This window comes from Aquarana catesbeiana, linkage group LG01, assembly GCF_042186555.1.
Source record: "Aquarana catesbeiana isolate 2022-GZ linkage group LG01, ASM4218655v1, whole genome shotgun sequence".
NCBI classification, from domain to species: domain Eukaryota; kingdom Metazoa; phylum Chordata; class Amphibia; order Anura; family Ranidae; genus Aquarana; species Aquarana catesbeiana.
The window spans coordinates 375,473,847-375,489,430 of record NC_133324.1 but is presented as its reverse complement, the minus strand read 5'-3'; the positions used below and the strand labels follow the sequence as shown (position 1 = coordinate 375,489,430).

Here is a 15,584-nt window from a genome sequence, read left to right as displayed (position 1 = left end):
ATTGACTTGGGCAGAGACACACGTGCCATTTCTGTCGGCAGTCTATATTCTGGGGGTGGACAATTGGCAGGCAGACTACCTAAGTCGTCTGCAATTGTTACCAGGGGAATGGTCCCTTCACCCCAAAGTTTTCCGTCAAATATGCCAGCGCTGGGGATCCCAGAGGTGGATCTCCTGGCATCCAGGTTCAATGCCAAGGTGGACAGCTTTCGTGTTCAGGACCAGGGATCCACTTGCCGTGGGGACGGATGCGTTGGTGGTTCCCTGGGATCGGTACTCTAATTTACGCCTTTCCTCCGATCCAGATGCTGCCGCACCTGTTACGCAGGATACAAGTGGAGCAGAAAACAGTAATTCTGGTGGCCCCTCAGTGAGGTCTTGGTACTCACAGATTGTGAGGATGGCGGTGGGGGACCCATTGTGTCTTCCATTTCGCCCAGACCTGCTGTCCCAAGGTCCCATATACCATCCTTCTTTACGGTCACTGAATTTGATGGCATGGCTATTGAGACCAGAGTACTAAGAGACCGTGGTATCAGAGGTTCTGTTCTGGCTACTTTGATAAATGCTAGAAAGCCAGTGTCTAGGAAAATTTACCATAGAGTCTGAAAGTTGTACATCTCATGGTGTGAGAAGAAAAGATGGCACCCTCGCAAATATACAATTGGGAGGGTCCTTGCCTTTCTGCAAGCAGGAATTGACTTGAACTTATCCTTAAGAACCAATAAGGGACAAATTTCGGCCTTATCGTTTTTTTTCCAGAGGCCAATCGCATCTCATTTTTTTAGTACGAACCTTTGTCAAGGGAGTACTACATTTAAGGCCGCCAATTAAACCGCCCTTATGCCCGTGGGACTTGAACTTAGTGCTTTCAGCTCTACGGAGTCAACCCTTTGAGCCTATTAGGCGTATTCCTTTGATCCTGTTAACTAGGAAATTGGTCTTTTTGGTGGCTATAACCTCAGCAAGAAGGATCTCTGAGTTGGCCGCCCTTTCTTGTGAGAAACCCTTTCTGTTTGTTCATCAGGACAAGGTGGTAATGCGGCCCCGTCCGGATTTTTTACCCAAAGTGGTTTCCAGTTTTCACTTGAAACAGGATATCGTTTTACCTTTCTTCTTTCTTAACCCTAAGTCTAAGGAGGAAAGATTGCTCCATTCACTGGATGTGGTGAGAGCTGTCAAGGTTTACTTGGATATGTCAGCCCCTTTTCGGAAGTCTGAATCACTTTTTGTTCTGCCTGAGGGTCCTAAAAGAGGACAGGCAGCAACTAGTTCTACAATCTCTAGGTGGATTCATCTGGTCATTATCCAGGCCTATGAGTTGAAACACAAGGTTCCACCTCAATATCTCAAGGCTCACTCTACCAGAGGAGTTAGTACGTCATGGGCAGTGCGCCAACAAGTGTCTATGGCTCAGGTTTGTAAAGCGGTCGCTTGGTCTTCGGTTCATACATTCACCAGGTTTTACTGACTAGATGTTAGATCTCAAAGGGAGACTGTTTTTGGCCAGAGCGTGCTGCAAGCAGCTTTAGAAATTTGAAGCCTAAAAAAGGGGGCTTTAGGAATGTTCCCTCCCCTCAAAGGCATTGCTTTAGGACATCCCAGATAGTCATTACTATGGTGCTCTGTGTCCCTTGATGTACGATAAAGAAAAATTGATTTTTAAAACAGCTTACCTGTAAAATCCTTTTCTTGGAGTACATCACGGGACACAGAGGTCCCTCCCCTCTTTTTCTGGGATTTTCATTGCTTGCTAAAAAACTAAGGTACTTCCTGTATGGGAGGGGTTATATGGGAGGAACCTTCTTACTATTGGTTGCCAGTGTCCAATCACCTAAAGGTAACATATAAACCCAGATAGTCATTACTATGGTGCTCTGTGTCCCGTGATGTACTCCAAGAAAAAGATTTTACAGGTAAGCTGTTTTAAAAATCCATTTTTTTAAAGCATTCTTACTTTACAGCATTTCTTCACACCTGCCTAAAACTTTCACACAGTACTGTATGTCCTGGGTGTGATAGTAAAACGGGCAAAAAGGATCATCCCTCAAAAAAAAAATTAAATTTGAAAAGATCAACAAAAAGGTTCCCCAATGGAAAATGCTTGCAGTTCACAAATTTGTCAGGCTGGATATAATTGATGCTGCAATCCAGAAAAAGAATGACTTAGGCTGGCTGCTAAATTTTAAACAGTAAAATCTCTCCTCCTCTAAGTTTCCCACATATTCCTGAGTTGTCCATAGATATGCTGTCAGTTGTTCTTTAGCAATGATTAAAAATAAACACTAACCAACACTTTTTTTAACCAAAATTATCAACACTTAATTTTTTCCTGGAGGTTAAGGCCGCTGCCATGTTGAAAACCCAAGAAGGGGAGAAGAGGCGCCTCTGGGTGCAGATTTTTTTTACGGATTTAATATACAATAAGTAGTCAAATAGCAACTCACATTTTAGGACCAGGCATTTATGTAGTCCCAGCAACAGAGGGGGGGGTCAGTGTGGTCAGTCCCTTATTCTTCCAGTGGAGGTGCGCTCTGTTTTTTCAGTGTACTGGGTACATGGTTTCTGTGCCCCCTGGACAGCTGCCGTGAACGTGGATAATCCGCCCCCCCCCCCCCCCCGTTTCCTCCCCCTCCCACTTTTATTATTATTCCGTTTGAATCATGGACTTTCTTTAATACAATTATATAGATTGTGGACTTGAGGCCTTTTTATTGCATGCATATATTACTATGCTTACCAAGCACATCGATTAAATATTTTAGGGATAAAAATTGTTTTAGTTCTTTGTGCCTTCTACTTGTATAACATGTTGAAAACCCTCAGTGAGAAAGCCCAAATGGAATAGCCCTGAATGGTTGGAGATGCTTCTGAGAATCCCTACAAATAAGAATATGCAGGTACACCTTCCTTAACCACTTCAATACAGGGAACTTATACACCTTCCTGCCCAGACCAATTTTGAGCTTTCAGGGCTGTCGCACTTTGAATGACAATTGCGCGGTCATACAACACTGTACCCAAACTACATTTTTATTATTTTGTTCCCACAAATAGAGCTTTCTTTTGGTGGTATTTGATCACCTCTGGGATTTTTATTTTCTGCTAAACAAATAAAAAAAAAAAAACGAAAATTTTGAAAAAAAAATTTTTTTTTTGTCTCTGATAAGGCAGCACTGATGAGGTGGCACTAATATGTGGCACTGATGGGTACACATAGGTGGCACGGATGGGCACTGATAGGCAGCACGGATGGGCACTGATGTACACTAATTGATGGTACTGATGGATGCCAGTGCCAAACAATAATGCCTGCCAATCAGTGATGCCCATTTTGGGCACTGATTGGCATCCATTGTGGACACTGGCATCCCTGGTGGTCTAGGGTGGCATACCTGGTGGTGACAACCCTGGTGGTCCAGTGTGGGCATCTTAGGGGGGGCTGCACTGATAATCAGCACAGACCCCCCCCCCTGTCAGAGGAGCAGCCGATTGGCTCTCCTCTACTCGCGTCTGACAGACGCGAGTGAGGAAAAGTCGATCAACGGCTCTTCCTGTTTACACTGTGATCAGCCGTGATTGGATATGGCTGATCACGTGGTTAAGAGTCTCCGTCAGAGACTCTTTACCTAGATCAGTGTTGCGGTGTGTCATTCAATGATCGCCGCGGTGCGCGCCCCCCCGGGGGTGCGCAGCGGCTTGATATCCTGGCGACATCATATGACGTCTGGTCAGGATATTGAAACCACTTTGCCGCGGTCATTTTGCTATATGGCGGGTGGCAAGTGGTTACATTTATGGAGGTCATGAAAAAAAATTGGTGTAAGGATGTTCCTTAAAAATTTAGTCCAGATGGAATTTAATATGCAAAAATGACTTGTTCAGGGGATGTCAAAATTAGAAAAAAATCGAACAGAATTTTCCAGAAGGCTTTTTTTCCCCCACGAATAACAAAACCTCCCATCATCCTCTCTCAGCGGATTCTTTGCATCATTCTCTACTAGGGATATCAGGATAATCAAAGATTTCTGTAAGAAAGTATCTCTTTGGGAAGGGAGGCAAAATTCCTGTAATCTCATCTAATGAGTCCCTGGTGAAAGTATTGTAGGTTACATTAACCCACAGCAGGGGAAAAAAAGGCAGGATACCAGATCCAAGACTTTTTCTGGCACAAGCCTTTGGGCCTGAGGTCTACAAAGGCAAAAAAACAGCTAACCATGGGGAACTTTTTTCTTCTTTACTTGGAAGGCTTTCTTAGGTGTGTAATCTAGAACAGTTGCTAAATCAAGTCTACATAGAAGGTTACAGGAAAAATAGGATTTTTATAACAGCTTACCTGTAAAAGCCTTTTCTTGAAATACATCACAGGACACATTGCACCATAGTAATCACTATGTGGGTATATGGGCACCTTCAGGTGATGGAGTCTGGTATACCCAATACAGGAAGTTCACTCCCTATATAACCCTTCCTCCTACCAGGAGTACCTTAGCTTTTGTAGCAAAGCAATATATCTAAACCCTAGAAATAGGGGCAGGTCCTCTGTGTCCCATGATGTACTTAAAGAAAAGGATTTTACAGGTAAGCTGTTATAAAAATACTATTTTCTTTATCGTACATCACGGGACACAGAGCACCATAGTAATCACTATGTGGGATGTACCATAGCAATGCTATTTGAGGGGAGGGAGACACAACCCGTAGGGCATCCCCAGACTTGAGGACTTATACTGCTGCCTGCAGCACACTGCGCCCAAAAGGCAATATCCTCATGCCTTCTTACATCTACCTGATACATCTTGGTGAATGTATGTACTGAATACCAAGTTGCGGCCTTACACATCTGAGCCACGGAGGCCTGGTGATGCACTGCCCAAGAAGCACTAACCGCCCTGGTAGAGTGCGCTTTGACTTGAAAAAGTGGAATCTTACCCCTTAAATCATAAGTCTGAATTATAACTTGCCGAATCCACTTAGCGACAGTGGATTTTGAAGCTGCCTGTCCTTTATTAGGACCTTCTGGCAGTATAAATAAGACATCAGTCTTCCGGATCTGAGCAGTCGTCTTTAAATAGACTTTGACCACTCTCATTACATCAAGACAATGGGGGTTATTTACGAAAGGCAAATCCACTTTGTACTGCAAGTGCACTTGAAAGTGCACTTGGAAGTGCAGTCGCTCTAAATCTAAGGGGTAGGTCTGAAATGAGTGGAAGCTCTGCTGGTTTTATCATCCAATCATGTGCAAGCTAAAATGCTGTTTTTTATTTTCCTTGCATGTTCCCCTCGGATCTACAGAGACTTTACTTCCAAGTGCACTTTCAGTGCACTTGCAGTGCAAAGTGGATTTTTCTTTCGTAAATAACCCCCAACGCAGTGACTTCTCTTCCCTGGAACATGGTTTTGGAAAAACGATGGCAGGACAATATCTTGGTTCAGGTGGAAACCTGAGACCACTTTTGCCAAAAAACCTGGACGAGGGCGCAACACCACTCTGTCCTCATGAATAATCAAGTATGGCTCTTTACAAGAAAGAGCAGCCAATTCCGAAACCCTCCTTGCTGAGGATATAGCAACCAAGAACACCAACTTCCTTGTCAGAAGGACTTATGCCGCGTACACATGAGCGGACTTTACGGCAGACTTGGTCCGACGTACCGGATTTCGTTGGACAATTCGATCGTGTGTGGGCTCCAGCGAACTTTGTTTTCTCAAAAGTTGGACGGACTTAGATTTGAAACATGTTTCAAATCTATCCGACGGACTTGAGTCCGGTCGAAAAGTCCGCTTGTCTGTATGCTAATTAGACGGACAAAAAGCCACGCTAGGGCAGCTATTGGCTACTGGCTATGAACTTCCTTATTTAAGTCCGGTCGTACGTCATCACGTACAAATTCGTCTGACTTTGGTTGATTGTGTGTAGGCAAGTCCGTTCATTCAGAAAGTCCGTTGTAAAGTCCGTTGAAAAGTCCGCCGGGCAAAGTCTGCCGTAAAGTCCGCTCGTTTGTACGCGGCATAAGGGAATATGCTGTATCGGTTCAAATGGCTGTTTTTGTAACACTGACAAAACTGAGTTCAAATCCCAAGGGCTCAAAAGCAATTTAACTGGCGGATTAATCCGCATCACCCTTTACATAAAACCCTGAACTAAAGAATGTGTAGCAAGCAGTCTTTGAAATAAAACTGATAAAGCTGAGACTTGGCCCTTAATAGTACTCAAGGCCAACTTCATCTCTACCCCTAATTGTAGAAAGGCAAGAATTCTGCCTATGATATACCTCCGAGGGTGCCAACCCTTGGATTCACACCAGGAAACATAAGCCCTCCAGACTCTATAATATATAGTTCTGGAAGCTGGCTTCCTTGCATTTATCAAGGCAGATTGTGGGTTTCAATAGCCAGGCCGTTAAATTTAGCGTTCTTAAGGTAGGTTGGAATATCGGTTACTGTAAAAGAGTAGGTCTAGCCGTAGTGGAAGGGACCATGGATCCTCGACCGCCATCTTTACGATTTCTGCATACCAGGACCTTCTGGGCCACGCTGGGTCTACCAGAATTACCGGCTTTCTTTCCAGCTTGATCCTACAATAAAGTCATGGCAGCAATTGAATAGGGGGGAATGCATAAATCAGTGAGAACTGATCCCACGGGGTCACCAGCGCATCTGTTCCACATGAAAGTGGATCCTTTGTCCTGGACACAAAGTTGACTAACTTCATGTTGAATCTGGATGCCAGAAGATCTACATCCGGAGTCCCCCATCTTTGGCAAAGAGCCAAAAAAAATGTCAGGGTGAAGGGACCCCCGGGAATAACTGCTGGTGACTCCGCCTGCCGATTCTCTACTCCCGGAATGAAGACTGCCGACAGGAACGGAACATTCCTTTCTGCCCAAGTTAGAATATGGTTCACCTCTGCGCTGCGAGACTCTTGGTGCCCCTTTGGTGATTGATATAGGCCACAGCTGTGGCATTGTCGGATTGGATCCTGACAGGACAATCCTATAACCTGAAAGTCCAGGCCTTCAGAGCCAGACGCAATTTCCGAATCTCTAGGATGTTGATGGGCAAGGTTCTTTCGGTTCTTGACAACTATCCTTGGACAGTTGTCTTCTCTAGTACTGCTCCCCAGTCTGACAGGCTGGCATCTGTCGTTACCACTTTCCAGATAACTGATCTCAAGGATTTTCCTTTCAGCAGATTCTGGGTTAGTAACCACCAACTGAGGCTTTGGGACACCCTTGGGGACAGCTGCATTGGCAAGTCTAAAACTTGAATCGTATTGTTCCAAGCAGACAGGATACTGTTAACTAGTGTTAACTGATAACTGGGCATAGGGAACCGCTTCGAATGAAGCCACCATCTTTCCCAACAACCTCATGCAAAGGCGAATGGAGGGATCTCCTTTCGACCTGACCATCCGCACCAGCTCTCTTATAGAGTTGATTTTTGCCTTAGGCAAGAACACCTTTTTCTGGGCTGTGTATATGATCAGGCCCAAATACTCCAGCCTTTTTAGGGGTTTTAAGGAAGACTTCTCTAGGTTGAGAATCCAACCCAGACTTTCCAGGTAACTGGTTGTAATGCGTACACTTTGCTCCAAACGAGCCACCAGTTAGTCTATTAGCAATAGATTGTCTAGGTACGCCAAGACTGTTATGCCCTGTGCTCTTAATCTGGCTAGAGGTGGGGCCAGCACCTTTGTGAACACCCAGAGAGCTGTAGCTAGCCCGAAGGGCAAGGCTACAAACTGAAAATGCTGCTGTTCTACCTCGAACTGCAGAAACCTTTGGTGAGCGGGGAATAAAGGGAGATGCAGATATGATGTCGATAGACGCCAGAAGTTCTTCTCCTTGTAGGATAAAAACCACTGACCTGATCGACTCCATGCGAAAGGAGCAGATCTTCAGGAACTGATTTAGATTCTTTAGATCTAGAATGGGTCTGACATCTCCATTCGATTTTGCTACCATAAAGAGGTTTGAATAAAACCCCAAACCTTGCTCTTCTGTGGGGATTTGTATGATCACCCCCTGAACCAGTAATCGGTCTAGTGCCCGAAACAGAGATTGTCTTTTCCCTGGATCTTTGGAAACGTTTGACCTCAGAAAACGTGACGGTGGAAACTCCCGAAATTCTAGTTTGTATCCTAGAGATGACCCATCTGTCCTGAATTTCCTCTTGCCAGACTTCTGAGTATTGCAGAAGTCTTCCCCCCACTCTGGCGAGGGGGGGCGCCCCTTCATAATGAGGCTTTAGAATTCTGTTTTGCAGGTTTCCGGCCCCAGGCCTTCTTTTGTGCCTGGGCCTGACCCTGAGGTTTTCCTCTAGAGTCTGACGGCGGAGGCCGTCGCCACTGCCTAGAGGCGGAAGCCCCTGGTGCAGGGGAAAGAGTCTGCTTAAATGAAGGGTGTTTATACTTTCTTTTGACTGGCAAAGGAGTACTTTTCCCACTAGAAATCATCTGGATGTATTTGTCCAAATCATCCCGAAATAGTCGATCCCCATGAAAGGGAAAAGCAGTCAGGAGCCTTTTGCAAGGTGCTTCGGCTGACCAATTTTTTAACCATAGGATCCTACGCATGTGTACTAGCACAAGCGCAAGGTGGGACGCCTGGTGAATAGAGTCTTTCATGGCGTCTATGGCAAAACATAATGCTTTCGGTAGTTCGGCCAATTACCGGGCTTGTTGTGCAGGGACCTCTTTAAGGGCCTGTTTAAACTGGTCCTTTAGGGACTGACAGATGCCTATTGCAGCGACTGCAGGCTGAGTAAAGGCCCCTGCCAAGGAAAAAGAAGATTTGAACAGAAATTCCAACCTTTTATCGGTTGGATCCTTAAGCATTTGTGCATTGTCTACTGGACAAGTTAGACTTTTATTCACACTGGAAATGGCAGCGACAACTGTACATTCCATTTTTTGGTGAATTTCTCCTTCATGGGATAGAGTGCTGTGAATCTCTTTGGAGGGAGAAAATGCTTATCCGGGTGATCCCATTCAGCATAAATAAGTTTTTCTAATAAAGCATGGACAGGAAATGCATGAAAAGGCTGTGAAGGTTTTAAGGAACCAAAAGAAGAAACAGAACTTTCAGCTGACTCCGTTAGGGGTAGCTTGAAAGAGGAACGAACCATCTCCGTAAGAGATTGTACCAGCAATTTCTCAGATTGCGAGGCTGAAAAAGGTTCATCCACTGTTGTCTCCTCCGAAGAGGAATCATCAGTTTGCCCTTCCTCCTGATTGCCTGAGGGTAAGACCTCCTCCTGTATCCACTGTTTCCTTGGCAGGGGGTTTGTGGTGGGGGAGGGGGATCTAGCACGCCTCCTATCCTTTTGGATGGAGGATGCAATTAAAGCTGCTAATCTTCCTTCTAGGCCCTGCAGGGTGGAGGAAAATGCATGTTCAGTCAGGTATACAGGGGCTGAGGTGTGAGAAGCAGCTGCACAAACCAATTGGTTCCAATGACTCACCCTGGCTTGCCATATCTGGTATTTCTGGAGAGGATGAGTGTGGAGGCACGACTGGAGTTCCCACGCCTGGGGGTGGAAATTTTAGTACCTTTTTTGTGGTGTCTTATTTGGAAGTCATAGTGCTAAGCACATAAGCAGAGGCACTAAGTAAATACACTATTTGCTGAGCAATAGTCTAGCAATTCAATGCCGCTATCAAGTTCAGCTTAGTGCTGAGTAAAATTGTATTTCCTGTAATGGAAATGCCTGCATGCATTCCCTAAGTGCCCCAGCGCTCCTGTGTGTCAGACTTCTATCTCTTCAGTTGTGATCGATCTGATAGAGATCTCCTGTTTAATGAGAAGCGTCTGTTTAAACTGTCTCAGGTGCGAGCTCTGCTCGTATCCCCAACGCCTGTGCCGTGTGCTCCACGTGGACGCTACGTCCCGCACATGGCGCCGCGCTTAAGCCATGTCCCCTCACCAATAACCCACCCCCCCCCCGTTTCAAATTAACAGCGGTGAGCGCATGGCATTCAGGTCTGCCAGTGCAGACCCAAAGGAGGGGAGGCTCTGTCCCCTGTAAAAAATAAAAACAAGTATGGACAGGGTTGGGGGGGTGAGAAAGCTTATGTGGGGGATATTTCAGCCGCTCCGTTATTGGCATAAAAAAGGCTGAAGGAAATGAAAGGCGTTTAAAATACAATACCAGGAAGCCACCACCGCACCCCCCATTAGTTCCCCCAGGGGGGAGAAGAACATGCTGTTTGTTCATGATTAAAAAATCCCCTCTGGCTGCTGAGACCACACACATGCTGTTTTTAGCTGGACTGAGCTGACTGAGAAGCAACGTATCAAGGTATGTGCATTTACTCCCTCTAGTGGAGACTTTAAGGCATGACAACATTTTACTCATGGAAGAAACAACCATAGGTGAACTTTTTACAGTTCCTAGGCTTCTTTCCTTACCTTCGCTGCAGGATACTGCTGTAACAGACAGATCCAAACTTCACCCATCACGGCAGGCTGCATTAGCAAACCTTCAAGGACCGGGTCCCTTTTATAGGGGTTCCACTCCCTTGGACCTGAATCAGCACCCCGCCATAAAAAACTTTAGGTAATGTAGCATGACCAAAGCCCTGGGTCCTGGGGTCCAGCCTTGCAAAGAGGCGTTACAGGCTAAACCCTGTGCTTCGTACACCTTGACCTCAGTGGCACCTTGGATGGATCCAGTCTATGGAGGTTGTTTAAATCCAGCACGGATCCCTCCTGGAGCTCCTCAGAGCACATCTTCACTCGTGACCAACATCTTATGCTGGCCATACACTATACAGAAAATCGGCCGAACCCCTTTTCGAAAAACGAACGTTCGACCGTGACCGCAAACGATCGTGCCATCATATAATGACCGATAATCTGTTCAGTGGACATGAATAAATAATTTTGTGTTCGTTTTTTTACATATACCTAGTACAGGCAGTTCGGACGGAAAACACATTAACCTTGCAATTTATCGTACGTTCGGCAGAAATTTTCCAAACATGCCGTTCGTTTTTTTTCCACAAAAACGTCACAAACGATTATCGATTTGTACCCACTAACTTGCCGAAAAACGAACGAAGTGTCCATACGAACGATTTTTCGGCCGATTTTTCGTATAGTGTATGGCCAGCATTAGACACTGGCGAAAAAACTGAGGTACTCCTGGTAGGAGGAAGGGTTATATAGGGAGTGAACTTCCTGTATTGGGTATACCAGTGTCCATCACCTGAAGGTGCCTATATACCCACATAGTGATTACTATGGTGCTCTGTGTCCCGTGATGGACAATAAAGAAATTAGGAATTCTGACATATCTGTAAATTCCATATATTAGAGTAGTTCACAGTTCTCCAGTACTCCCTGATTTTTCAACCCCCTACAATTACCCCAAATATGCACAGTTCTTATCTAATGGGACACAGGTTGTCTCCAGAAGAGCGCCCACTTTAGGTAGATATCTGTCACCTAGTCTGTATACTAGTGAATGACCACCCGCACACTGGCTACAGTTCAAGGGCACTTTTAAGTGTGGCGTAAGCAGTTGTTCTTATTGTGCCTTCATCAAAGAAGGTGACTGTGTCACTTCATTATCCACAGGGAAATTTTTTGGGATCGGATCCTTTATTAACTGTAATACACGCTATGTGGTGTATGTCATTACATGCACCACATGTCAGATCCAGTATGTAGGAAGGACCTCCCAACGTCTGAGGGACCGTCTATATGATCACCTACATGATATAGAAAAAGACCATTTTACCAACGTAGCCAGACATTGGGGCCAACACTATAATAAGAACACTTCCAGCCTTGTCATTCAGGGCATGGAAAAAATAACTATGCCCATCAGAGGTGGTGATAAGTTTGGCATTTTGTGTAGAAAGGAAGTTTACTGAATATTCACTTTACACACAAGAAAACCAGCAGGCTTAAACTTTGATTGTGACGTTTCTTATTTCTATGAATAGCTTAATTGAAGTGGATTGGATTGACATTGATGCCCTTTTCAAATTCATATATAATTTTTTTCATTTCATGCGTTGCAATTTTGCATTGATGCACATGGACGGCTGTAGTTTTCCATATCGCTGTTACTTGTGCGCCATATGTGTGCATTTAGGGCAGGGTATCTATGTATATCTTGTGTATACCACATATACACTAGCACTTATATTGATATAGTTTCAAACATCACCAGTATATCCATTTAGATACTTATATCTTTTTCATGTTATATACATGGAATTGACATGCACAGATGGCTGTTATCCATGCATGTCATGTGTGTATTTGGGGCAAGAGATCTATATGTATCATATCATGTGTGTACTTTGTATGGGCTACATATTATTTTGACACATGTCTGCATGGTTCTTCAAGCAGCACCTGTATGTCTTTTTAGTCTGCTTAATATTGACTGAATTTGCATCTTACTCTTTTGTTTGTTAGCATTCCTCTCCTCCTTTGTTGTAACTGTTTCTTCATTATAGGGTCCTTTTCTTTACCACAGACATGGCAGACGGGAGAACGATCGCATAGTTTTGAGGTATTGCACTTTATTCAATTGGAATTGCTAATGGAATATGTTTGTTTGACACAAATGTGTCCGATATAGTAATGATCATTACGTGAATTTTCAAATCACAATAATGAACTTCGAGTATTCTGTAGTGAACGTCCCTCTCTGGTTTTGTCTGCGGTATTTTCATTGCACTTAGCCTTGCGGATACATTTAAATGCATTGTTCAGTGGTGGTTATGTTTTTATGTTTTATATTGAGTCTATACTAGAACATTTTTACAGTTATGTCATCTGCTGAGGGCTAGCACAGTGAATCAGTTCTATTGACCTGGTTGAACAAATTTATTATCATCATGTCCGAGTTTGTTACTTTGTTTCTCGGTTTTTACGTGCTGTCCATCTCTCTGCACACTAGGTTTCCAGTTCAGTCTGATTAGAGATGGGAGGAGTTTTAGGGGGTGTTTGTTTCCCCAATTGGTTTTATCTCACTATATATATCTCCAGTCTGATTATGGTTACTAGCTATGATTAAGCATCTACCATGATGTGAAACGCGTTAACTCTTTCTTCTGTACCACCTACAACCATGATGTGACAGTTTTGGATTTTTTTAACATTGTTTTGCCAATGTAGGCGTGTATTCAGAGTGCGGCCTTCCAGCTACTTTCTTTGATTGTCCATACGATTGTAGAGCCTGCACCTAAAGCTGTGAGCGGGGTGAGCGTTCATTTGAGACACTAACACGCCTGGAGCAGCACCACTACTTCTTACTAAAGAGAAAAAGCTAAAGGGGAAAAAGTAGCACATAGCCATACAGTCCTGACCCCGCCCATAAGGTAATTTATAAAAGGTTTGACATGCCTTCTGGCTAGACATGGGAAGGAAGAAAGAATCCCACAGAAAGGAAAAAGAAGAGCCCATGGAAGCAAAAACAACTGGAATTCATAATACTTGAGCAATATGTAGGAAAAGGAGGGAACTCCAAAAATTGAATTAGGGGGACATAAGACACAACTATGGCAGCCAAGGTTAAAAAAATGAATGTTCTGTTTGTACAAAAGGACCGAGTAACAGATTGCCCCCTTGAACACAAGGGGAGAGCTCTGCATTGGCAACTGGCACCTGTAGAAGGCTTCAGGGGGCCACTGAAGGTTGCAATGGACAACAAGGATGAGCAAGCCAAAGTGTCAGTAAGAGGATATACAAGGTCAAACAAAGACCTTTAGAATTACAAGGGCTAGATGTTTTGTGACTCCGAATAGAAGAATTTGCAGGATGAGTAATGGGAACAAGTCCTGGAATTAATTTCCCATCATCACACCAGGTGGAAACTGCCACACATAATAGATAGCATAGTCCTTCCTATCCCTCCCTCCCTCCTTCTCTTTTCAAGATGCACTGTATTCATCTGTTTTCTCCCATTTCTCTGAGGATTGCAGCAATTTATCGGCCTTCTGGACCAGTATCGCCCTTTTTTGATGACTTCCCTGCCTGGCTACCACCCTACTTTCTCTCCTCTGAAATACCCACTATAATTCTTGGTGACTTCAACATCCCTGTCAATGTTAACAGCCCAGCTACAGCTTAACTTCACCTCATCTTTTGACCTAACCCAATGGACACACACTTCCACTCACTTCAATGGTAATACCCTCAACCTTGTATTCTCCCATCTCTGCACTCCTGGCAACCTCACCAACACCCCCTTTTCTCTCCCTGATCACAACCTCATCAGTTTCACTGTATCCTTGCCTCCAACCACCCATCCCTCCAAGCAGCAAATGACTTTTCTCTTGTCTTTCGTAAGATAGAGAAAAGCAGGCGTAGAATAGAGTAGGAATAGCTGGGACACGTAAGCCTACAAGTGATAACACCGCTCCCATAATTCCGTACCGTTGTTGAGCACTACCTCCTCTCCCCTGGAGCTGCTGTTTACACAAGGGATCACATGACCAAACCAGACTTAAAATTAGGTACGTATTTTAAATAATGCTTTCTTTTTATCATCAGATAACGGAGTACTGATACATTTATTATGTATAAAACCAAAGGGAGGGAACATTTATAGGCATAGTTAGTGTTAGGCTGGAATTCTACTTTAAATGGCCATTCCAGTTGAAATTGAAGTTTCCAGACCCTTGGAGAAATGTTTATCCAATTTAAATGTAATGAGGATGCACTCCTGGGGCTAAAAACATGTTCTGGGAGAGGGTCACTGGCTGTAGAAGTAAGCTGGCTGTGTCCCCAACTCTAAAAATAGGTCATTGCTGAATTGTGAACTTTAAAACAACAAGGCTGCCCTCATGTCTTTTCACACACCCATTACTTAGTGTTTTCTATTTAAAAAAAAAAAAAAAAAAAAAGGGAGGTCAAAGATTTCTCACATGAGGGATATAGTGGCAAGTCTTTAGGAGACCTTGTAGGAGCCTAACCAACGCAAAAATTTGGACAGATGTTTTAGGAGCACGATGGGACATGCATGCCTAAATCAGACAAGGGTGCTTGTGTGAAATTTGATAGAGACTATTATGCACTACCTCAAGTAATGTGTCTACAGTAGCCAGCATGTGGCAAGAGGCTAAAGAAATAAATCCTGAAGTTTTGGCTGCACTACAATATTTGCACCCCCTCTTGCCTTCTGCAAATGGAAGTGCGCCAGGCAGTATAGGATGAAACACGAAAATAGTCAGGGGAATAGACACAGAAGAGCGTAAAGGCTGTTAGCACTCTCACATTTCCAAAAAGGCAATGGTGGCAGAGAATTCTGCTTTTAGTCCCTGCTGATTGTCCCATGTGCCTGTAATCTACCATTGCTAATTGAGCATCTTTCCCTGCAGGTTACTCATGGAATGGATGTGGACTGAAGGGGTTCAATGTGTCCAGTATTTAGAAAATCTTAATAACCAAGGTGTCGGAGTTCCTGTTGCTGTGTTTCTTGGGTATCAAGCCAGGTGAGACAGTAAACGATCAGCTTGCACCATCAGTGGAAAATGATGTCCAAGAGTGTACAGTTAGAAGTCCTATAAGCACTACATCATTAGCCAGTGATAAACTTCTGGCACTGGCAATTTAAAT

The 15,584-nt window shown here is 44.1% G+C and overlaps 1 protein-coding gene across 1 annotated transcript in view; it reads left to right on the top strand.

The window, feature by feature from the left end:
- The window catches only part of IDNK (IDNK gluconokinase), a 74,548-nt gene that overhangs the window by 52,404 nt on the left and 6,560 nt on the right, over nucleotides 1-15,584 (top strand). Inside the window, exon 5 of the mRNA XM_073633710.1 lies at nucleotides 15,347-15,460. Within this exon, the coding sequence (XP_073489811.1) occupies nucleotides 15,347-15,460 (114 nt within the window). The remainder of the gene's footprint in view (nucleotides 1-15,346; nucleotides 15,461-15,584) is intronic.